The sequence below is a fragment of the Aspergillus heteromorphus genome (assembly GCF_003184545.1).
Source record: "Aspergillus heteromorphus CBS 117.55 chromosome Unknown BO70scaffold_4, whole genome shotgun sequence".
NCBI classification, from domain to species: domain Eukaryota; kingdom Fungi; phylum Ascomycota; class Eurotiomycetes; order Eurotiales; family Aspergillaceae; genus Aspergillus; species Aspergillus heteromorphus.
In genome coordinates, this window is record NW_020290409.1 from 270068 (window position 1) to 293640 (window position 23573).

General features: G+C 55.4%; 8 protein-coding genes across 8 annotated transcripts; 4 read left to right on the top strand and 4 right to left on the bottom strand.

Annotated features, from left to right (window-relative positions):
* Positions 1-58: 58 nt before the first annotated feature.
* Positions 59-2049, top strand: BO70DRAFT_393510 (karyopherin alpha; the record flags this gene model as incomplete). Its single annotated transcript, XM_025546378.1, has 3 exons — positions 59-292; positions 575-1084; positions 1141-2049. 3 exons carry the CDS (start codon positions 59-61, stop codon positions 2047-2049), a joined length of 1653 nt encoding a protein of 550 aa, XP_025402178.1.
* Positions 2050-2246: 197 nt separating this feature from the next.
* BO70DRAFT_158162 (uncharacterized protein) lies at positions 2247-2780 on the top strand. Its single transcript, XM_025538257.1, has one exon. The coding sequence runs from the start codon at positions 2443-2445 to the stop codon at positions 2737-2739; it is 297 nt and encodes a 98-aa protein (XP_025402179.1). The 5' UTR covers positions 2247-2442; the 3' UTR covers positions 2740-2780.
* Positions 2781-3865: 1085 nt separating this feature from the next.
* On the bottom strand, positions 3866-7911 carry BO70DRAFT_158177 (cohesin subunit IRR1). Its single transcript, XM_025538258.1, has 4 exons — positions 7725-7911; positions 7092-7617; positions 4290-7026; positions 3866-4234 (listed from the first exon to the last, which is right to left on the bottom strand). Exons 2-4 carry the CDS (start codon positions 7588-7590, stop codon positions 4063-4065), a joined length of 3408 nt encoding a protein of 1135 aa, XP_025402180.1. The 5' UTR covers positions 7591-7617; positions 7725-7911; the 3' UTR covers positions 3866-4062.
* A 337-nt stretch (positions 7912-8248) lies between these two features.
* Positions 8249-9753, top strand: BO70DRAFT_385161 (urease accessory protein UreD; the record flags this gene model as incomplete). The annotated part of the gene is made up of 1 exon (XM_025545714.1): positions 8249-9753. Exon 1 carries the CDS (start codon positions 8593-8595, stop codon positions 9751-9753), a length of 1161 nt encoding a protein of 386 aa, XP_025402181.1. The 5' UTR covers positions 8249-8592.
* Positions 9754-10521: 768 nt separating this feature from the next.
* On the bottom strand, positions 10522-11855 carry BO70DRAFT_359299 (uncharacterized protein). Its single transcript, XM_025542508.1, has one exon. The coding sequence runs from the start codon at positions 11373-11375 to the stop codon at positions 10548-10550; it is 828 nt and encodes a 275-aa protein (XP_025402182.1). The 5' UTR covers positions 11376-11855; the 3' UTR covers positions 10522-10547.
* Positions 11856-13364: 1509 nt separating this feature from the next.
* On the bottom strand, positions 13365-14700 carry BO70DRAFT_426672 (uncharacterized protein). The gene is made up of 2 exons (XM_025547816.1): positions 14624-14700; positions 13365-14562 (listed from the first exon to the last, which is right to left on the bottom strand). Exons 1-2 carry the CDS (start codon positions 14659-14661, stop codon positions 13488-13490), a joined length of 1113 nt encoding a protein of 370 aa, XP_025402183.1. The 5' UTR covers positions 14662-14700; the 3' UTR covers positions 13365-13487.
* A 143-nt stretch (positions 14701-14843) lies between these two features.
* Positions 14844-20546, bottom strand: BO70DRAFT_426673 (putative rRNA biogenesis protein RRP5; the record flags this gene model as incomplete). The annotated part of the gene is made up of 3 exons (XM_025547817.1): positions 14844-15506; positions 15576-20015; positions 20070-20546. The coding sequence occupies 3 exons, from the start codon at positions 20544-20546 to the stop codon at positions 14940-14942; spliced, it is 5484 nt and encodes a 1827-aa protein (XP_025402184.1). The 3' UTR covers positions 14844-14939.
* Positions 20547-20849: 303 nt separating this feature from the next.
* On the top strand, positions 20850-23432 carry BO70DRAFT_330698 (WD domain protein). Its single transcript, XM_025540841.1, has 3 exons — positions 20850-21581; positions 21634-21744; positions 21800-23432. The coding sequence occupies exons 1-3, from the start codon at positions 20933-20935 to the stop codon at positions 23197-23199; spliced, it is 2160 nt and encodes a 719-aa protein (XP_025402185.1). The 5' UTR covers positions 20850-20932; the 3' UTR covers positions 23200-23432.
* The last annotated feature ends 141 nt before the right edge of the window (positions 23433-23573 follow it).

A 23573-nucleotide genomic window follows, 5' to 3' on the forward strand; every position in this document is an offset into this window, starting at 1 on the left:
CTTACCCGCTTGTGGTGCGCTTTGTTTTCACCCCTCTGTGTCCCAAGCAACCACAATCATGTCGGAACGCTACATCCCCGAGCATCGCCGCACCCAGTTCAAGGCCCGGAACCAGTTCAAGCCTGATGAACTCCGTCGTCGTCGTGAAGAGCAGCAGGTCGAGATCAGAAAGCAGAAGCGTGAGGAGAATTTGGCCAAGAGGAGAGGTATCCAGACCCGCGATGGCGGCATTGGCGTTGGCGGCGGCGTAGCGGGCGAGAGCGACGATGAGGCCACCGCTATCGAGAGCGAGGTACGTTATTTCTGATTTCTGTTTCTCGTCTATCTTTCTCCCACTCCTTGTCGCCATCCCCGACCGGGCGCTCCGCCGCCCATGGCTGTTTTCGACCATGATTTGCTCGTCTCCATGCGTATCAGCGAGCTTTTCACCGCCTTGTCGCCGGATTTGCCTTCCGCCAGCTATATGTCTGCGCGCAATCACCATCGTCCCACTCCTTCGCGCTCACCGAATCTGTCCCTTCTTTGTATCATTATTATTAGTCCGATGCACTATGGCTAACAGACTATTTTCTAGCTTAATGTGGAGCTTCCCGAGATGGTCAAGGGTGTCTTCTCCGACCAGATCGACCAGCAGATCCAGGCCACCACCAAGTTCAGAAAACTCCTCTCCAAGGAGCGCAACCCCCCTATCGAGCGTGTCATCGAGACCGGCGTTGTCAGCCGCTTCGTGGAATTCCTCCGATCCCCTCACACCCTCGTCCAGTTCGAAGCCGCTTGGGCTTTGACCAACATTGCCTCCGGATCCGCCCAACAGACCCAGGTTGTGATCGAGGCCGGTGCCGTGCCCATCTTCGTCGAGCTCCTGAGCAGCCCCGAACCCGATGTTCGTGAGCAGGCTGTCTGGGCTCTGGGTAACATTGCTGGTGACAGCCCTCAATGCCGTGACTTCGTCCTCAACGCCGGTGCCCTCCGCCCTCTGCTGAACCTCATCAACGATGGCCGGAAGCTGAGCATGCTGCGCAACGCTACCTGGACCCTGAGCAACTTCTGCCGTGGCAAGACCCCCCAGCCCGACTGGAACACCGTATGTCTCTCGAACAACTCTAAATCATTGTACCGATCGCTGACCAAATAATGTAGATTGCTCCCGCTCTTCCCGTTCTTGCCAAGCTGATCTACATGCTTGATGACGAGGTCCTGATCGATGCCTGCTGGGCGATCTCCTACCTGTCCGATGGCGCCAACGACAAGATCCAGGCTGTCATCGAGGCCGGCATCCCTCGCCGTCTGGTCGAGCTCCTCATGCACGCTTCCACCTCCGTCCAGACCCCCGCTCTTCGGTCGGTTGGCAACATCGTGACCGGTGACGACGTCCAGACCCAGGTTATCATCAACTGCGGCTCCCTGCCCGCTCTCCTCGCTCTGCTGAGCTCCACCAAGGACGGTATCCGCAAGGAGGCCTGCTGGACGATCTCCAACGTCACCGCCGGCAACTCCAGCCAGATCCAGGCTGTTGTCGATGCTGGCATCATCCCTCCGCTGATCAACCTTCTTGCCAACGGTGACTTCAAGACGCGCAAGGAGGCCTGCTGGGCCATCTCCAACGCCACCTCCGGTGGTCTGCAGAAGCCCGACCAGATCCGCTACCTCGTGTCTCAGGGCTGCATCAAGCCCCTGTGCGACCTCCTCGCCTGCCCTGACAACAAGATCATCCAGGTCGCTCTGGACGGTCTGGAGAACATCCTCAAGGTCGGTGACATGGACAAGGAAGCTGCTCAGTCCGGTGAGGCTCGTGTCAACCGCTATGCTCTGTTCATCGAGGAGGCCGGTGGCATGGAGAAGATCCACGACTGCCAGAACAACGCCAACGAGGAGATTTACATGAAGGCGTACAACATCATCGAGAAGTACTTCTCCGATGAGGACGAGGCCGGCGACATTGACGAGGTTGCTCCCCAGCAAACACAGACCGGATTCGCTCTGGGCACCACGCAACAGCAGCCCGGTGGATTCAACTTCGCCAACGGCGGTGATTCCATGGATATGTAAAAAGAAAAAAATTGACGCGGATCTTATTTGCAATGAACTATGACCCACATGAGATCTGGACTATCTATTTCGATTCTACCTCTCGCTAGATCTACACGTGGCGGGCAATCGGCCGCCATGTGGACCCTCAACCTCCGGGTTCGTGGAGGCGCTGGGACTGGAGTCCACCCGGATTCCATGCCCGACAACGACGGTGTCTAGTGTGGCTCCTTATCTTCCTTGGAGTAACTTTGCAAACTCTCTCAACCCCTTCTTGCCCTCTGAGGTCCCCCCCCTGTGCCTTTCTGTCCTCATTTCTTCCCCCCTTTACCCCCGTCCCACGGACACTTTTGTTGTTTTGACCCATCACGATAAACAAGATTCACCATCATGTAACCCCTCCCCTTTTATATTATGCTTTCTGCACCGATTCTCCCCCGTAGCATCATCCCTCATACACAGGCGTATCTGCTTTCTTTTTCTTTTTCGGTCTCATTCATGTTCATGTCCCCTGGATGGTTTTCCCCGGTTGTGGTTTGTTTTGTTGGCTTGGGAGCTGTGCTGTCTGTTTGTCTCCGGACTGGACTGGATCTGAATTCAGGCGGGCTTGTCCTGACAACAAATGGTTCTAGTATATGCGATAGCCTAGTCCACAGTCCTATCGGTTCGTGTTGGTCCGGTTCGGTGACGGTAGACAGTTTAGTATCCTAGCCTGAAAATAACAATTTCCTTTTCCATCAATGGCTTCTCTCGTACTGGTCTGTAGTAAGTCTATACTAGTACAGTGCATATCATCTATGAACCCCACCTCTCCAACCCAACCCAACTCAACCCAATCAATCCGAACCCATGATAAATCACGCACACCTAAGTAGGTCTAGTACGGAGTAGTGTAGCAATGGTAAACTACAACCACGCCACAAACAACAAAGACATCCCCCCCCCCCCCCCCCTCCTCCCCTCGCACCAAATGGCAAATGTCACGGTTACAGTTACTCGACCAGAGCCAGAGAACCAATCATCACTATTAATACATCGATAGATAGATAGATAGACAGACAGAAACCCAACACAATAAATGGTGTAAGTACCGTACCTTACCTAGCCCCAAAAAAAAAGCACACAGAATACCTGCCACGAGCAAGATAGGTTAGATACCTAAGTAGGTACTATTTACAGCAGGCGAAATGTAAAAATGCAAATACAACAAGTATAATGCCAGATAATGCCAGCTGGAGATGTACCAGATATGTACCTAGGAGGAAAACACATCTATATCTGATACCTAGGTAGTAGGGTATGGTACCTAGACCTGGCGAGTGCAGATACGAACTCCAGAGCTCGGTTCAATCCAGGAGAGAGGGGACGAATGAATAATTTAAGGTAAATAGATAGATGGGAATTCGAAGTCTCGATCAAGTATCAATCAATCAATAATTCAACCATTAGATGAGAAGAAGAGAAGAAGAGAAGAAAAGAAGAAAAGAAGAAAGAGAAAAAAAAAAAAAGAAAAAGCAAATAATCCTGTTCATGAAGATTCAAAGAAGGCATGGAGTGGTGATATCAAGCTGCAGAGCCAGAGAAGGAAAAGAAGAGAACCCCATAGTGAAAAAGAAGAGCGAGTGGCAGAGAAGAAATTGAAAAAGTAAAAAAAGAAAAGATAGAAAGAAAGAAAGAAAGTCATGACCGAATCAAGCAGGATGACAAGAAGTAATGGAGTAGTAGAAATAGTAAGAGTAAAGCAAGTAGTAAAAAGTCACCGTGAAATTTGCCATTCCCTAACTTTCTCCGGAAAATCAAACACGATGAAAAGGAAAAACGCAGACAGATTGTATAAAAAATGGAACTAATCACCCATAACTTCATCCTCGTCTGGATCGGGAGCAGCGTCCTCTTCCTCATCATTGTCATGGTCATGGTCGATGTTCTCCTCCTCGAGGAGACCCTTGGCTCGTAGATCCTCCTCTTCGTCCTCCTCGACGTGGGAGTCCTCGTCATGCTCATGCTCATGCTCGTCCTCATCGTCTTCCTCGTCTATTCTCTCCGCGGACTTGTGGTTCCCCGTTCGCTTGCTGGGGCCGGCGCCGTTCTGATCTTTGGATGCGTTCCGCGCAGCGGGTTGTTTACTTTTCGACGGGGTGGCTCGAGGTGCTGCGGCCTTGGGCTTGCGGTCGTCCAGGTAGGAGAGAACCTCGCGGTAGTTCCGGCCCAGTCCAGCCTTGTGTCTGAGGAGTCTCTTCTTCAGTTGACCGCGGTCCGACCCTGAAGCATCGATGATGCGCCCTACGATTGCGAGAACGATCTTGCCGGTCAGCTCGCATAGCTTTTGTTCTGCTACGATGCTGGAGCGTAACCGCTCGTCGTCTATGGGCTCGTCGGCTTCGGACTCGTTGTCCTCGTCCTGGGGCGCTCTGGCGATTTCGTCATCGGATAAAGGCGCGTCGTCATCTGCAGGCTCCAAGGGCAGACGTATTTTCCGGGCATAAGTGCGTTCTGCTACGCCATGGATCTTGGAAATGAGGTTCTTGGGCTCGGGTCCGATCTCATGGACAAGACTTTGGGTCTGGAGGATCACGTCGTCGTCGTTGCTCGCGGTCATTCCAGCATGGCGAAGAGTGCCGAACAAGGTCTGCAGATCCAAGAGGGTCGTGGCTGCGGAGAAGCGTATGTCGTCCAGGCCCGAGCGCTGTTTCATGATAGCAACGAGGGTGGCGATGAACATCTCACGGCCTTTGGTTAGAGCCTCAAAGTAGGCAGTGTTGAATGACGCTTTCCCGGCATTCAGGCCCGTGGTTAGCGTCTGCACCTTCCACATGAAGTAGAACAGCAGAGTCCGTATACTGCTAGTCACCAGCTCGGTTTCTGCCCGGGCCAGATCTTCATCATCCTCTTCTACGCGCAAGCCACGCTGCGCCAGATGCATCAGAGTGTTGAAAGGCGCCTCCGAATGATCTGCGCTCTTTCCCTTCGCCCCCGAGGGCATGCTTTCCAGGATATGAGAGCAGTCTGTTACACTGGCCAGGTTTGAAATCCTGATCACTGTGTTGATGAGTTCGTTAAGCGTTGCTGGGGATATCGAGCTACCGTCTGCCACTTCCTCGTTCTGGGATAAGGTGGCGAGAGTATCGACCACGTTTTCCCACAGCTCTTGGACTTTGCCCTCGAGTGCCTCGCGCATGTCGTCGGAGCTCTTCGCATGAAGGAAAGCAACACTAGCCTCGGCTAAGACATCCTGGTCGGAGTGCGTTAGGAACTGCTTATTGATGTCGTTCAGCAAAGAAGTGTACGCAGCCGCATCCTTCTGGATATCCTCGATCTTCTCGAGATCGACCAGATGCTCGAGCCGTAGAACAGCGAACGCAGCCTCCGGTGTGGAACCGTACTTGTTCAGTAGTTGCGGAATAATCTGTGCCAGGCTATGTGCAATCTCCTCCTGTAATTCCGGAATCTTGTCGGTCAACGTTTTCACTTTCCGGCCTCTCTTGTCGATGTCCGACTTGGCGATTTCAAGAACACGCAGCTTGACGGCGCAGCACAGCACCTCCAACAGGATTACTTCCTGACCTTCTTCCATCTTGTACGATTTCCTGACCATCCCGGCAGTGTCATCCTCACTAGGCTCCTCTGGAATCTGGGAGTGGTCATAGAGAAGGTACCCAGCCAAGGACTGCCAGTGAGACAGGTCATCAAAGTGTGGGTAGATGGCCTCAGTAGCGAGCACAAAGCGCGTATCCATGGGAGCACCCGAAAGCGCATCCCGTGAAGCCATGGTCTCCTCGGCCGTATCGTTCTCCAGGTCGTCATATGCCTGGAGTATATCAGCCAAGCACTTGAACTTGATCCAAGAGCGCTTCGGCGACTCAAAGTCGTCCTCGTCTTCATCACCGAACAGCTCATTGACCTCCTCTCCTAGTTCTTCAACCGTGGAGTCGAACACATCCTGCACGTTTGCGACGAAGAAACGACCAGCCGTTTTACGGACTCGAGGTTCGGAGTCGAATACGAGTTTGCCAACAGTATCGACATCGGCAGGCTCGATCAGTCCGGTATCGCGAATGAAATCGAGCAGATCGATGACAGAGGCGCGTACTGTGACATCGGCATCATGGGCTGCCATCTCAACCAGCCGTTGGCGGAAGCGCTCCGTAAATGACCTTAGGCCAGCCATGTTGTCTTTGTTTTCGTAGAGAATGCGCAGCTGGTTCACCACAACCGCGCGTGCTTGGGGCGCGGAATCGGCCAGGATCCAGCCAAAGTACCGCAGATACTGACCCTCAAAAAAGTGCTCCCGGTAACTGCGCATCCAGCGTCCCAAGGCCGACATGCACTCTGCGCGAATGTTGGGGTCGACATCTCGGTAGCGATGGACGAAAACAACGTTTATGCCATCTTTGAGATAATCATCGATCATCTCTAGTTTGTTTTGGCCCTCGTCGATAGCCGTCTGGATCGCATCGGCTCTGCCCTTGTTGACCGACTTCTTCTTCTTCTCGGTCTCGAGCTGTTTGCGAGAGGTGGAGACCATGGTGTTGACGTCCCGCGCAATGTCACACAAAGCATTCATCGTGGCCAGGGAAATTATGGTGGATGTATGTCTGAAAGGCCGACACCGGGAGGTGGATAGACTGGAGATCCAGATCTGAATGTTTTCGAAGAGATTGGGGTCGTTGTATAGCACGGAGGAATGATGCAGGGTTTGTATCAACGTGCCGAAGAAGTTCTCCAGAACGGGCTGGAAAGCCCTCAGCTTCCTCGACTTCGAGATGAGAGGGTATTCGGAGATACCCAACTCATGGTACTGATTCTGGAGATCCTCGACGCGGCGTGGTGCGTTGTCGACATCTCCAATATCCGCGTTGTTGACTTGCAAGTCGGTTCCAGAGCATTTCAGCATGAAGTTCACCATATCGCACATAGCTTCTGATTGGGATTCCTGGTAATGTGTAAGCCACTCCGCGGCGACCGTCTCGACGTTCCGACCTTTGCCGAAGACCTCCGCTAGAAAACAACGTCAGCCACGGCATCATCAACGGCACGAAAATTCGTGGCGGGGAGCCACCTACCGTAAAGACCGCTTTCGCGAGCGGCCATGGTGAGTCGCGCCTTCATCTGCCTGGGACGGGAGACCGGCTTCTTCCCATTGGCAGCGGGCCGCAAGGCCAACCGGCTCGCCAGCCCGTTGCCAGCGACCTTGGGCTTCTTCGCACTACGAGACTTGGGCTTCGGTTTGGGCGCGGAGGACTGTTTCTTCGAGGCGGCCTTGCGCGCGGCACGCCTCTTCTCCCGCAGTTCTTCTTCATCGGGGTCTTCGTCACTGGCGTTGGCGCTCTCGGACTCCGACGCGTCCTCGCTTATCTGATCGTCTTCCTCATTATCATCGGCGGTGGCAGTGCGCTTGCGTTTGGCTCCGCCGGCGGCCTCGCCGTTGGCGGCGGTATAGCTCTGCGAAAACAGCTGGGGTTTGCGCGTCACGCGGCCGGACTTCCTCCTGTCTGCGGATGGGGACGCATCGCTCTGGCTCGGGTCCGGCTGGGGCGACGAGAGGGGCGACTCGGCTTCCATATTGGATGGTCGGAGATCTTCAGAACACTGCGGTGAATAGCGTCGTTAGTCGGGATTCGCGGAAGCGATCCAGATGCATCCGATCCAGCAGGGTCTTGGGGAAGGGAAAGGGGGGGGGGGGGAGTCAAGCGTACTTGGACGCGGGGTTGTTGTTGCCAAAGTCAGGCGGATTGGACGGGGACCCGTCAACGCGATTGATTCTTGGGGTTCCCGGTTTGCGCGCGCGTACGGGCACAGCGGGGAAGGGGGAATCTGCAGGGAAATGGAGCAGAGGAAGGGGAGGCAATTGGCGAGCGGCGTCAGTGTCGCGAGGGGGACAGGATGAGGGGAGGGGGGGGGACTGGAGGAGGACTGGAGGACTGAACAGGCCGAGACGAACTGAACTGTTTCCTCGACGCGCTTTGGTGCCTGGCGATGGCCGACGGGTGTTGCGGCCTGAGGCCACGGCGGCGGGTGTCCGCGATCACGGGACCAACAGTACGCCGATACCACAATACGGTGTAACTTACTAGCGCGTACAGCGGGGTCTTGGCGGTGAGGCATCTGACCGGTGGCAGCCCTAGCCCTGGCGCAATGGCCAAAGCGGGCGCTGCGGAGATGTGATATGATGCCGTAATGGAAACCCTCTTCGTCGACAGCCAAGAGCTGCCAGGCTCTCCAGGACTCCAAAACCCCGCTTCCCGGCTGACAATGAGCTGATCGACCGGCTGGAAGAAGGCATTGCGACCGGAGAAGTAACACAATCCGCCCGCTGTTTGGCTGCGACCCCCGGACTTTGGAACTGGAAGATCGTCACGCGAAAAGAAATCTGGAGAACCCCGACAGAACCAGCGTGACGCCATTCCAGTCCACCGACGAGAGACGAGACAAAAAGCAAACGATACGATGCTGTTAAAAGCCCGCTCATCCGCCATTGTTGTCTCCTCCTCGCTCCAGCCATAACCCTCCACCTCCAAACACTCAAGTCCCAACCCGCAACCTCACCTCACTCACTCCCTCACAATGCCAATAAAATCCCCCTTCGAGTCCTCGATCGCAAAGCCCGGCCACGGCAAAGTCGTCCTGACGCTCCTCCCACCCTGCAACCCGACCCTCACAACACTAACGTACAAATACCCACTGAAGCTCCTCACGCGGACGCCGGGCTTCGTCCCACAACCCTCCTCCAGCCTATCCTCCACCTGTCCCTCACAACCCGTTCACCTCTACCTCCTCACCTACGGCGGCGGCCTGCTGCCGGGCGACCACATCTCCGTCTCGATCACCCTCGACCCGCGCACCCGCATGGTGGTGACCACCCCGCAAGGCAGCACGAAGATCTTCAAGACCGAGCCGACGGCCAGCCATCCCTCCACCAGCACCAACACCCTCACGCCCAAGCTCACCTCGGGCTCAATCCCAACCCTGTCAGACAAAAGCCGCCAAACAGTGGACGTGCATATCGGCGCGGACGCCGCGCTCTGCTACCTGCCTGACCCGGCGGTGCCGTACAAAGATAGTCGATATGAGCAAGTGCAGACGTTTACGATCGACGGGACCGGCAGAAGTAGCAGCAGCAGTGGCGGCAGTCTCTGCATCCTCGACTGGGTAACGCAGGGTCGAACCTCGCGCGGCGAGAACTGGGATTTCCATCTCTGGCGCGGCAAGAATGAAGTCTGGACGACCGTTCCAGCAGATCAAGATCCCACAAGCACAAGAGCAAGCGAGAAGCCAGTCACGAAAAAGAAACTCCTCCTCCGCGACTCCCTGATTCTGGACTCGGAGATAGATCCCTGCAGCAATAGCAACAGCAGCAGCGGAGCCGGCAGTACCGAAAACCTCATCCGCAGCCGCACCCACCCGCACGGGATAATCGGGACATTAATCCTCCACGGGCCGGTCTTCGAACGCCTCGCATCATTCATATTGGACAAGTTCACCTCGTTACCGCGCATCGGGGGACGGAATTGGTCATCTACGTCCGCATCCGAGGCAGCGACGGATGTCTCCCCGACCTACGACTCCCTGGTAACATTCACGGCGGCGCGGGTGCGAGGCGGATTCGTGCTGGTGAAGTTCGGGGCGCAGGATTTCGCAACGGCGAAGGATTGGTTGGGGGGTGTGTTGAGGGAGGAGGGGACCGTGGGGAGGGAGTTTGGGGAGGAGGCCTTGTTTTGTTTGTGATTGGCCTTCAGCCAGTCATTTGTTCATTCATTCGTTCATTCATTCATATATTGATTGATATTGTGGATGTTGTGGATATTATGGATATAAACTGCATGGATACACATAGACATGCATTGTGCATGGGAGGGAGGAAGAGACGGAGGGAGATATCTGCTACTTCGTGTAGGAATGATACTCTCTCTACCCTTCCCTGTTAGGTTGGCTAGGTTGGTTAGGATAGGATAGGTTTATACCGGATGATACCCCGATGACATTGACATTGACATTGACATTGATATTGATATTGATATTGATATTGATATTCATATTGATATTGATATATCGATCGATGATTATCAGCAGACTGCATACACACAGATGCTGAAATCATACAAAAGTTCAATACAACGTTCACTTCACGTTCATGATCACTGCAATCAATCAATGTAAAACGTGCGCTTGATAAGCATCATAATGAGGATGAGACTGAGGATGAGACTAAGCTAGTAATCTGCCACAAAACAAGGCTAATAATCGACGCTCACAAGACAAAGGATAGGATGGGATATCAATCAACAGAAGAAAAAAAAAAAACAGCTACTCCAAAAACCACAAAACCAAACCAGCATGTGGGTATCTACCTAACAAAACAGAAACAGAAACAGAAACACAACCAAACCAAACCAAACGCCCTCATCTAGGTACATCGGCGATCTAGCTACGCAAGTCACAAATCGTGTCTAGACAATAAGACAGAAACCAAAAAAAAAAAAAAATAATATCAAAGGCAGAGAGACAGACAGACAGACAGACTAGCTCCACCAGTCCGAGATCTTGGGCCGCCAGTCCTGCCGCGTCGCGCTCTTCAGATCATCCACGTTTAGCAGATCAACCCCCTCGCGGACCAGGATACTCCAGAGATGGTTGCGCAGGCTCCGAGGCCAGGCGGGCACGCCCCAGTAGCGGACTTTGAGGCCGCGGCGATGGGCGGCGCGGATCTGGGCGCGGATCTTCTTGACTTGCAGCTCCGTCAGACGGAAGCCCCAGGGTCGGCCAATCGTTTTCTTGAAGGAGACAGAGGCGAAGTAGCTGTTGGTCCAATCAAAGGTGTCCGCGCGGATGTCTGCATCAGATAAGCCGGACAAGCCCTGACCGACATTTTCCGGGGAGCGGTAGGCGACGGTGTTCTGGACGGGGGTGAGACGGTCACTGCGTAGCGGGTCGTCGCTGTCTGCGAGTTTATCGAGCGGAGCGTCGAAGAAGATGTCGCGGTAGGTGGTGTTGGCGATGACCCGGTTGAAGGGGGTGTTTCCTGTTCCGACGATGGTGATGGGCCCGGGGATGAGGTCGGTGCCGTTGAAGTAGGTGAGATAGCCGTTTTCCCGCAGGGGCGAGAGCTGCGCGGACACGTGGTCCCAGGCTTCTTGGCCGTCGGTCTTGAAGTCGATCAGCAGGACGAGGCTTTGCGACGGGTCGGTGTCGAAGACCCCCTGGCGTGGCTGGTCGAGACGCGGGTGGAAGTCGGTGATGGGGTTCTGCTGGTCGAGGATGCGCAGCAGGGGGTTGATGTACAAGTCGCGCAGGGTGCGCTGGGGGGTCAGCGCCGCGACGGTGTGGCCGACATAGAGGTCGTTGTTCATCAGCCACACGTCAGCTTCCACGCTCACGCAGCCGGCCTGGAGGGCGGAAAACAAGGGCACGGGGCGCCAGTAGTCATTGTGGGAGTGGCATGCAACGGGGACGATGTCTCTGGAGTTGTCTGTCGGCCAATGCAGGATGTCGGTGGCGGCGCCGGTCTCGCCATGGCGCCAGCGCTCGGTTGCGCGGTCGAGTTCGTCGGAGAAGAAGGAAAGCACAATCCCGCAGGCGATGGCGATGAACTGGATGATGCCTCTGTCCGGAGGGAGTGAGTGAGTGAGTGAGTGAGTGAGTGAGTGAGTGAGTGAGTGAGTGAGAATGCGAGACTGGAGGGATGGACGCCAGGATTGGAAGGACAGGACTTACAGCATGATGAGGAGCCCCAAGACCGGGTATAGCAGGCAACGCGACAGGGATTTGAGTCGGTGGAACTGTCGCGACGAGGACTGCCAGCCTAGCCTGGTGGGGACGGGCGTTGGCGTTGGCGTTGGCGTGGGATTCAGCAGTAGCCGAGCGCGAGTGGGCCGGTGATGGCGAGGCGCAACAAAGGCAGTGATGAAGGCCATCCCCCGCATCCACCGCGACGGGCGGTCCTTTCGCGATTGCTGGTCCTCTAGGTCGTGGTGGTCGTCGTCCTCATCATCATACTCGGAGTTGCTGGAGAGAAGGGGGGTGTCTTTGTCCGGGGGTAGTGGTGGATGCAGGAAGGATGATGGTCGGGAGAAGAAGATGGTGGGGGGGAAGCCCACGAACAATGCGGGGGAATCGAGGGGGGGAAAGGCGCCATGGCGGACGGACTTTCACGCAGCAGTCCAGGCGGGGAGCAGGCGAGGGAGTCACCGCATTATATACCACTTATACCACCGTCTCTTAAGATCATCCATGCTGGTGCAGCACCGCATGGCCTTCTTCGGGAAAGCGCCAGTTAGTCCAAGCAGTCGTCCTGTTCACCCTCCCTTGGTGTCCTTCCCCATTGCTCGGATTCTTTTTTTTTTATTTTAAGAAAGCAAATGGAGACTCGCCGACGAGCCAGAAGCCCATGTGCGGCAGCCCCGTCGGTTATTGGGTGACCCTTCATGCCTTCATCCTGGACCAAGGCCCCCAGTGTTGCATCGGTTCAAAGTTTTGTCTTACCATCATCCCAGTGTGGGGGGATTCTTCCTCGTACAACGTCACTTTCATTCATTCATTCACTCACTCACTCACTCACTGTGAGGGATGCCCGCATTGCTGCTGCCTAAGGACATCATCCATCAACATCGCTATGACATAGTAGCATGTACTGCTTGTTGTACAGTCTAGACAGAGCAGAACCAACGGCGACGTTGGAGGAGCGGAGTAAATTGCCGCAGGACCAAAAAATAAGTACAGCGAGTCGGTGCCGATTACCCAGACCCTTCGGGGAATTGATTAGCAGAACACCCTCACGGCAGCTAACGGCGGCGGGCGACTAGGGTACATGCGCCATCCATTGGCTGAGGACGGAGGACTAGAGAGAGAGACCATTCGGTTACCCTGACCCGGTGCACATTCATCATTCATCATCAGGTGGAGGTTGCTGGAGGTGTTTTAGGACCAAGTTCAATTTCATTGTATTCTATCTTTCTTCATTACTAGTATTGAGCAACCCAGTCTTTTCTGGTTGGTTGGTTATTCCCCTCATCATAGATATCTGTCTGGAATGCTATGTTTTAGGGCTGAGGTATATTTAGATCGTCCCTGCCGCAACAACAAAAAAGAGATCAGTAAATCGATCACTGACAGAGAGTGCTCAATAGATCATGTACAGTAGACAGCTAGGTACTTAAATACTAAGGCAGCACAGAACCCACTCATTATCTATCATTCTATATGATAAATAAAAAATGGACATTCAGTCTTCAGTCTGGCAAAGGGCAATCATGCACCCTAGAGACATTTTCTGATGTATCAAAATCATGATTCAGCTACAAAGACAAAGTCTAGAAAACCCCATCCATATGAATGATATAATTCTTCCACTGGGTATTCCCGCCTACTATCTATCCTCTTCCTCATCTCGTATATACCACACCAAAAGCACGCACGCACGCACGCACGCAACAAAACAACACAAAACCAAAGCCAAAGCCAAATCAAGCCTCCACCCTCCCCCTCTTCTCGGCCATCAACCTCCTATACTCCTCGACAATATTCTTCCGCTCGGCCGCCAACTCCTCTCTCCGTCTCAAACTGCCCCCAGCAGCAGGCACATTCGCGACATCAACCCTCGCCCCGCCTCTCACCTTGAATATCTCCCTGGGACGAGTCAACTGCGGCGGCGCCTGCACCACATCCAACGGATTGACCGCCCTCTTCGCCAACCGATCCCTCTTCTTCAACTTGGCCCACGGATCCGCATCCGCGTCCTTCTTCTTCACATTGCCTCCCTTGCGCACCATCCCGCCGCCCGCGCCGCCCTTCTTCTTCGCGCGCCCCTGTCCCGCCTCCGCCTTCCACGTCTCCCACAGCGCGAGCTGCTCATCCATCTCCTCTGCCCGTTCTTCGCGCTCCAGGGCCTCCCGCTCAAGGATCTCTTTGTCGTCTTTGCGCCATTGCGCCTGTAGCCGTTTGAGATGCTTCTCGTGTTTGGTCACCCGGGATTCACGGATTTTGGGGAGGGAGGGGTCCTCCGGCTTATGGGTGCGTTTCATGTGCGAGAGGGGCATTTCGCGGTCGACTCGCGCGGCGAAGTCGGACAGTTTTTCGCCGGGAAGGATTTGGGGGGCGGCGATGGGGGGGTCGGAGGGGGTTGAGGTGGAGGTGGAGGTGGTGGTGGTGGTGGGTTCTGTGGCAGGGGTCTTCTTTTTGCGGCTGTTGGTGGTGGTGGTAGTGGTGGTGTCATCTTGAGTGGCGTTGCGCTTGCGCTTTTTGTTGTTGTTGTTGTTGGAGGATTCGGAGGTGTTGGTAGGGGTGGGTTTGGGGTTTTGGAATTGCATCAGCCGGCGGAAGGCCCGCGGGGTGTCGTCGGCCCATTGGTTTGTCGTTCCGGAGGTTGGCTTGGGCTTCGTGGTGGTAGAGGCTTCTTTCGCGTCCGGCTTGGGTTTCGCAGCGGGGTTTTTCTTGTTGTTGTTGTTGTTGTTGGGACCTTTCCCTTTGCCGGCTTTGGCGGCTCGGGGGTCGTGGACGGGGAGAGGTTTGGCGATCACCGACGGAGGGAGGTTGTAGGCGCTGGGGTGAGCGGTTAGTTGGGGTTGAGGAGATGGGTTGATGAGAGGATGAGAGGATGTACCTGGCGTCATTTTGACGGCGCTTGTGCTTGTGAGGCATTGTGTGTGGAGAGTCTGGTTGGGACTGGAGAGGGTTGGTGATGGGCCGAACTGAAGTCGAACTTTTTTTTTTTGCGGCCGGCAAAGCGGCGTATCTTATCGCCGCCGATACGTGTTTCCGCCGCATCGTTCCATTTCACTACATTACGGAGGACAAACCCCCATACATAACAGTCAACGTCCAGATGAAATGCTTTTTATATACAAAGATTCTAGTATGTCCCCAAACACCCAGTTATGTAACAGACCCAACCCCCCTCTTCATTTCCAGCGGCACAACTACTCATCTTGCTTCAAATTCTTAACATAATCCGCCGCCTTGGCCTTGATCTCCTCGACCATCTTGCCATTACCACCCGGAGCATCAGCAATCTTCTGCTCAAAGGCCAGCCACTTCTTAAAGAAGAAGCGAGCCTGCTTCGGCCGAACAAGCTTCTTGCTAGCATCAACAGCAGCAGCAGCAGCGGCAGCGGAGCCCTTCTTGGTGATTCCGAGCACGCGCTCAAACAGCCTGCGGACCTGCTCGGCATCGCCGTTCTTGATCTCCAGGTCGAGAAGGATGTTCCAGAGGTCGACCTTCTTGGGGAAGGAGGACAGGAGGCCCTCGAAGACGGTGCGGCCGCGCTCGACGTCGCCGTTGGCGGAGCGGAATTCCAGCTGCGCGAACTTGGAGGTCGTCTCGACGTGGGTGTGGGAGGGGAGGGACTGCAGGGCGCGAGAGAGAAGACCGCGGGCGCGGTCGGGCGCGGCCATGTTGTCGAAGAGGAAGGTGGCGTAGTTGATGAAGAATTTGGGGGACTGGAAGATCTTCTTCTTGAGGGCCGTGCGGAAGATGTCGTCGGCTTGCTGTGGGTGGGTTAGCAGATGCGGATAGTAGATAGAGGGTACTTGGTAGTGCCTGGGTGGTGAGCTTACCTCGTTCTTGCCGGACTGGATGTAGATGCTGATCAACCGCTCGTAGACCTCCTGGGTGTCGTTGTACTGGCACGCGCGCTTGAACACCTCCTCGACCGTGTCGTCGGTGCCGTAGGTGTTCTCCAGGTTGAGCATCGCCACCCAGATGTTCAGCTTCTCAGCATCCTGGCCGATGGTGATGGTGCGGAGGGCACGCTCGGCAATCTCGCGCGCCTTGTCGACCTCGCCGAGCTCCAGCTGGAAGGCCATGTACTGAAGCCACAGGAGGGAGGAGTCGGGCTCACCCAGCAGGAGTCGTTCGTAGTCGGCGACGGACTGGGGTCCATTGGCGTCCAGGTCGCCGGTGCGATCAACCTGGATCTCCGGCTTGCGGTTCTTCTTCTTCTTGGGCCGGAACTCCGCGTCCGAGCCTGAGTCGACAGCCATCGCGTCCTTGGAGTTGCCGTTCCAGTCGAAGCCACTGTCACCAAGCCCTCCCTCTAGCCGGGATGACGGCGCATCGGCCATCTCCGAGTCTTCTTCGTCATCGTCTTCATCGTCGCTCTGCTCGGACTCTTCTTCGCTGTCCCCCTCAAGGTCGACTCCACCCATGGAAGCGTCGCTATCCTCGTCGCTTTCTCCGTCGACATCAACACCGCCGAGACCATCCAGACTGATACCCTCGGAGTCCTCATCTTCTTCGTCGCTGTCCTCATCCTCATCATCGAAGTAAGAGGCCTTCAATCCGAAGGAGATCTTCTCCTGCTTGCGGTCGATCTTGAGGATCAACGCCTTGACAGCGTCGCCCTCTTCGAAGAGAGTGCGAGCGTCTTCCACGCGACCCTCGGCCATCTCACTGCGGTGGCAGAGACCACTGAGGTTCCGAGAGCCATCAATGACAACGAAGGCACCAAACTCCTCGACCTTGCGGACCTTTCCGGTGACAACCTGGCCAACCTTGAGGTCGCCAAGCGTAACAGGGGCCTTGTAGTTGGGGTCCAAAACGGACTCCTTCAGGCACAGCTGCAGTTTGCCCTGCTCGGCATCCGCGACAGTGACCCGGCCCTTGACCAACTGGTCGACCTGGAAAGAATCCTTCCACTCCTTCAGGTAGGAATCGGACAGGTCGGAGACGCGGACATAGGCAGTAACGCCATGGCCGAGAGTGACGAAAAGTCCGTTGTCAGCAACCCTCCGAACGAAACCGCGGACGACGTCGCCAACCTTGAGCTGCTCGATGGAGGAGATCTCGCGGTCCTGAACAGGCAGGGAGGAGCTGAGAACCTTCGACGGGCGCAGGGAGAGGGTGATCTTCTTCTTGGCCTTGTCAACGTTGACAACACAGGCGCGCAGCACCTCGTTCTTCTGGCACGCCGTGGGGTTGGCCTTCGTGTAGTCGTCAGCCATGTCAACCAGGTCAACTGCACCGACGATCGATTCGCTGAGCTGCATGATGACCTGTCTTTCGGTGACCTTGGTGACTCTTCCAGGCAGAACCATGCCGGTGGTGATGTCCTCGAACGAGAGCTTGTCGGAACGCTGCTTGGCGGACAGATCCAGGCGACCCTTCTCAGCGTCAACCGCCGAGACGTGGACCTTCAGCGCAGATCCAATCGGGTAGTGCTTCTCCACATCGGCGAGGAGAGACAGATCATCGGTCGCGTCCATGAGACGCAGTCTGCCACGAACGTTGGGCGACAGGTTGATCCAGAGGCAGTCATCGGCGACGTTGTTCACGAAGCCAACCCAGGTTGAGCCAACCGTGACCTGTTCCAGGTTCAGCGGGCTGGGGTTGGCGGCCTCCAAGAAGCTGGGCTTGACAGAGAGCTCGAAAACAGGGAACTTTCCGGAACGGTGACTGATGGGAAGGAACTTGTGGTTGCGGGCATCGTGGACACCCAGGATTCTGGCCGAGATGAGCTGCTTGGGGCGGAAGAATCGCAGAGGCTGCTTCCGATCCTTGATCTCATCCCAGTTGTCGAAAACCTCGGACACGTCGATACGACCCTGGATGTTGTCGGCGAGTTGGACGTTGACCTGGGTCGCCCGGACAGAAACGACCTTGCACTTGGTAACTCTTCCGAAGGTGAAATCGGACATGGACTTGATGCCCTCATCCACGGCGTTGGCGACAGCATCGTCCGAGGGGGTGGGCTCGGCCTTAGCAACGGTCTTCTTTTTGGCGCCGGCACGGGTGGCCTCCGCAGGGCTCATGCTCAGGATGAATCGTCGGAGATCGGTGTCGATCGAGTGCACGGTCGCAGTGACCACCTGGGATTTGGCCATGCCGTAGTCGGGCTTGTTGACATTCTCACCAACAAGTCGCTTGGGGACAAGACCGTTGATGCCGCCCAGGAACTCAATGAACACTCCGTTCATCGTGATGTTGCGGATAAAACCAGTAACCTCGGCACCTTCCTGAAAGTCTTCGAACTTGGCGGGCATCAGGCCTTGCTTGTTGGCCTTCTTCAGGCTCTGTCGGCCAGTCACCTTGATCAGTCTATGGGCCCGCTGGATGTCGAGCACAAGAAGCTCGTTAAGCTTCTGACCAACACGAATCTTGGAGAGGGTCGAAGCCTGCTTCGAGGGCGAGCCATCGGCAACCTGTTCAACGTTGAGCCGGGCAACAAGGCCGTAGTCGTCCAACTTGAGCAGCAGGTCGTCAGTTGACTTCTCGAAAACGGTACCAGAGACAAGCAAGCCAGGGTGGATATTCTCGAAAGCCTTGCGGTAGGCCTCGGTGAAGGTCGAGGGATCCTTGCAAGACACTGCCAGCTTTTCCAGAGAGAGATCCACGCTGAGCGCATGGACATTGACGACCTGTCCGAGTCTGAAGTGCTGCGCGGGATCCTTGATGAAAGCCTCGCTCATCTCGGAAACAGGGAGGAAACCCCGGACGGAGCCGTAGAATTGAACCACGGCACCGTGAGACTGGAGCTTGATGATGGTTCCGGGGGACTGAGTGCCGGGAGTGATGTTCTGGTAATCTCCCCAAATGGCGGATTCGCTGTTCAGCAGACTCTTCTTCAAGGTCAACCGGATCTGACGCTTTTCCAGGTTCACCGACAGGATCCTGGTCGAGAGAGTCATACCCTCGTGGAACTTCTTCTCGGGGAACTGGAGAGGGGCGTCGGCAAAGTGCATCGGGGGGACAAGACCAGTGATGCCATCGGCCAGAGAAACAATCAGACCATCCACTCCGTTGGCTCCGATGATCAGCTTCTCGACCTTTCCTTTGACGACAGCTCCCAGGGTCACATCCTCGATTCTGAGGAAAGGCTGGTCAATGACCTTTTTTTCGAAAGACAGAAGGTAGAGACCGTCAACGGCGCTGTATCCAATCACTCTCGCCTCGTGCACAGAGTCGGTCCGGAAGGGGCCGACCTCGGGGGAGATGGTTTCCACCTGCCCATCGGCAAGTCTGGACACATGAACGAAACCAAGGTGCTTGGTCGATCCGAGCTGCACGTAGACACCGAGACCGGGTTCAACCTTGACAATCTTGGCCTCGGGGACAATCGCAGAGACGGCGGGAGCGTCGCTAGAGGAACCGGGCCCATAACTGGTAGGGGCAAACTTGGTGACATGGTCGAGAAGCGAGAAGCCAACCTTGAATGGCTCGGCCGATGGGAACGTGGAGACCAGACGGCCCTTGATTTTGGCACCAATCTGGTACTTCTTGGTCAAGTCATCCTTTCCTGAGCATCCGCCGGACTGTACCAGATCGACCGTAGCATCCAACATGCCCATGATCTTTCCGACCATTCCGGTCGGCGCGACATCGGTCAAAAGGATTTCGGCCGCAGTACCGGGAAGGAAAGAGCTGATCGTAGGAGCGGTGCTGAGGAAGTGGGACTTCTTGATTGAGCCCGATGATTGGAGGTTGGCAGACAGCTTGATGACACTGCCGTTGGCGTTTTGGCCAGTGACCATACACAGAAAGACCGAACCCGCCTTGATGCTCGAGGGGTCGGTCTTGGGGTCAACTTCCTTCGAGGACATGAATCCCTTGACATCACCGCCCTCAAGACCAAGATCCATGACCAGACCGTGGTCTTCCACACTGACAACCGACGCTTGAACAGCAGTGTGAGCAACCAGATCCGTTTTCGAGAGTCCGGAGTTTGCCTGTCTCGGGTCGATAGAAAGCTCGATACGTCTTCTGCTCTTGGAGGTAGCATCGGCGGCATTGCTTCCGGCTGAGACCACGTACGCTCTCAAGAACTGGCCGATGAAGAAGTATTTGTTCAGGTCCAACTCGTCGTCGTCGTCCTCGTTGTCGTCGTCCTCCTCGTTGTCGTTTTCGCTGTTCTTCAGGATCTTTTCGATCTTCTCCTCCAGCACCTTGGACACGGCGGTTAACGAGACGTAGCCAGTCAGGTTGTTAGGAAGAGAAATTCCGATGTTGTGAGCGCTGATACTGGAGACTTGACCTAGGACCATCGTACCAGGAACAAGACGCTGTCTTCATTAGTTCCCGAGGCAGTGATTAGCGATTCATGACGGCACACATACCTTGAAATTCAGACCTTCGATCCGAACACTCTGTTTTTCACCCGCATCCTGCTCGGTCTTCTTCCCCTTGGTCTTGCGCTTGCGGGCCTTCGTCGCAGCGCCCGACGGTTCGTCGCCGGCGTCTTCCATGTCTGTGTCGTCTTCCAATCCATCATTCGCGAAATCGCCGGAGGGTTTGGCGCCTCTCTGTTCGAAGAGAACATCTTTCGTCGCTTGGATCTGGATTTGTTTCCGCTCGAGAGGCGTCAAGACACTGGCACCACCACGAGGGAAAGAGGGCTCGTCATCGCGCAGAACGGTGAGCTCCGACGCCTTCGAGGCAGGCTTTTCCTCGGGCTTCGACTTGCTGTCATTCGACGCCGACTTGTGCTTCTTCTGATCTTTCTGGTGGTCGTCTGCGCCGACTCGGACACGCTTCTGGGGCTGGCGGGCGGATGCCTCCTCTGGGGCATTGCCCTTGCGTTTGATCGGAGCCATCGTGGGTGTAGTGAGACTCGAAGAGCTGCTCCAAAGCTCTAGACTCGAATCTCCAAAACGAAAAAATTAAAATTTCTGGACGGAAAAGCCGATCGGCGCCTCGACCGCCTTCCGTTCCGGGGGACCCAGCCCACTTCAAATGGGGCAGCTCACCGCCTGCCGGACCGGGCGGGGCGCGACACGAAAAGGCACGTCGACACGAGACTTCCGCGCGGCAGGAATTGCTGGCTCGTTGCTGGCCTTCCGCGCCTTTTTGCCCCCAGCTCCACTTCTCTCTCTCTCTCTCTCTCTCTCTCTCCATGCCTCCATTCTCTGCCACTTAGTCCCCTCCCCCTCCACTCGTTATTGTAGAATGTCTGTGTGTTTTTGTTTTTCTCTGGGCCACAATGCACGGCAGTCATGATCTCCCCGAAGTACCTCGGTCGGAACCCGTCTTCCCTCCTCCCTCTTTGCATCAAGAGCTTCCCTCCTCGCCGCCCTCGATAGCATCCGATGTGGGCTTCCGGCGCAAGCTCAAGAAACCTCCCCCCGTGACTCCGCGATCGTTCCGGAAGTTCTTCACGCCTCGTTCGATGCTGAGTGGTGGGAGCAATGCGAGCTCTGTTCGAACCAATCGCCAGGCCTTGAAAGCCCTCAGCTCCCCGGCCGTCAATCGCCTCGGGCCCGCCTTTACAAGGACGTCCAAACCTGCAGAGCACAGACCCGAACCATCCGATCTGACACGAACCCCGACTCGGAAACGGAAGTTCTCCTTCTCGTCCATTGCCTCTCCTCTGCAGTCTTCGCCTTTGAGAAAGGTTCGCGTCCGAGATGCTATCCAAGACGATGAAGAGGTGGACGTGCCCGTGCGCGATATTGAAGTCAACCCCGAGTCCCACGAGGATGATCCGAAATCGAGCCCTGCCCCAGAACCCCCTCGCCAAGTTTTCCCGGTCCGTCGTTCGCAAGCCCTACAAACATCCGGAGCACTGTACATGCGAAGTACCATGGGGACGCGGGCGAATCGGGTGACAATGCGAGCGAATTCTGGAGCTGGTGGGTCAAACGTCTGTATGAAGCAAACATGCATTTACTAAATGTCATGCAGGGTGGCAAGATCTGACCTCGAACTTCTACTCCCGAGCAAGCGACAGTCATACCTGTACTAGCTCTGCTGGTGGTCGCTATGTTCTTCCCTTCTGCACTGCGGCATGCAACAGTGAGTCGAATAAGGTCGCATGGTTTACTGTTGCATATACTGACCGACTTCATAGCCAATAGCCTTGTTGCAGTCGGTGACGAGGAGGGGGGCATTCGATTGTTGGACTCCGCCAAAGACGACAAGACCGGCTTTTCCCAGGCATATCTCACATTCCGTCCGCACACGAACTCGATAATGGACTTGGAGTTTTCGTCCGATGATATGCTACTTGCGACGGCTTCCGGAGACCAGACCGCTCTGGTTATCGATATGGCCACCCAAACGCCGGTGTATTGTCTATCCAACCACGTCTCGTCCGTCAAGCGGGTCCAGTTCCAGCCAGCAGCCAACAACAAAGTGCTTGCGACGTGTAGTCGAGACGGCAATGTCAATATATGGGATCTCCGTTGCAAAGGGTTTGACAGGCCCTGCGCTCAACTACAGTGCTCGCTTGAATCCGAAGCCGAACCTTCCGCTGGTTACATTACCTCCAAAACAACCTTTCCGCAGGTGTTGAATACTATCCATGGCGCGCATGCCTGGACATCCCAAACACCCACTTCCGCAGAGAAGGCAGAACCTCAGATCCGCCGCTCGGACATTACTGTGACGTCCCTGGCTTTCCTTCCGCCAGGGAGAGAAAATCTGTTTGTGACAGCTTCTGAGGCCAATGCAAGCGTGAGACTGTGGGATCTGCGTACAGCACACAACAATCGCCGTGGCCGGCCAGTTCTTCCTCTGTCCACTACTCGAGAGCCTGATAGCCATGTTAAGTACAGGCAATTTGGTCTCACATCAATGACCTTCGGTGGAGATGGCTCAAGACTGTACACATTGTGCCGAGATGGCACTGTGTACGCCTACTCCACCTCACATCTGGTCTTGGGAAGTGCACCAGAGCTTTCCCTGAACAACGACCGGCCACGACGTTTAGGCGGCTCCGACAAGGAAGGACTCGGCCCTCTCTATGGATTCCGCCACCCACGGTTCCAGGTGGCCTCCTTCTACGTTAAAGTCGGCGTCCGCAAAGCCACCAACGACAAACCGGAGATGCTAGCCGTTGGAAGCAGCGATCGTTGCGCCGTTATATTCCCGACAGATGAACGATTCCTCTCCCAATCTCCCCCGACGCCAGCCACCGAAGACGACCTACTTCCTCGCACGCCTTTCTCATCCACTCGCTCCGGCCTTCGTCGCACCAACTCCGGGGTCGGTCTATCCGGCCGATTGGAAGACACAGTCCCCATCTACCAATCTGGCACGCCCCTAGACGAAGGCCACGTACGAGAAGTCTCCGCCGTCTCCTGGACTCCCGATGGCGAGCTCATCACCGTCAGCGACGACTACAGCGCTAGATGCTGGCGCGAAGGGCCCGAAGCCAGAGAAATCCGAACCAGTGGAAAGACCGAGGGCCGAGGCTGGCGCTGTGGCTGGGCGGAAACGAAAGACTCCTTTGATGACGATGATGAATAATCCTTCAGACCCTGCGGATTCCTTTTCCTTTTTTTTTTTCCCCCTTTTGCATGCATTATATGGCGCCGAGGCATCTGTTCGATTTAGCGGGGGGCTTTGCTTTTTTTTCCCGTTTTATGTGTTCGTGTTTGTGTTTTTGATTCGGGGTTTTTGAGAGGGTACTACCATCACCGTGTTTTGTTTCATAGCGTCGGGTTACTTATTGCATACATACACTGTGACTGTGGCAGGAGGCATCCATACAGTCGATGAAATGTTGAGATTAACATACAACTACTTATTGTTTCTATGGCAATCTGCACATGTAGTATTATTTTGCTATAACTTGTAGTATGGATATCAGCCATCGTTCGAAGACTTTTACATTGAGGAAG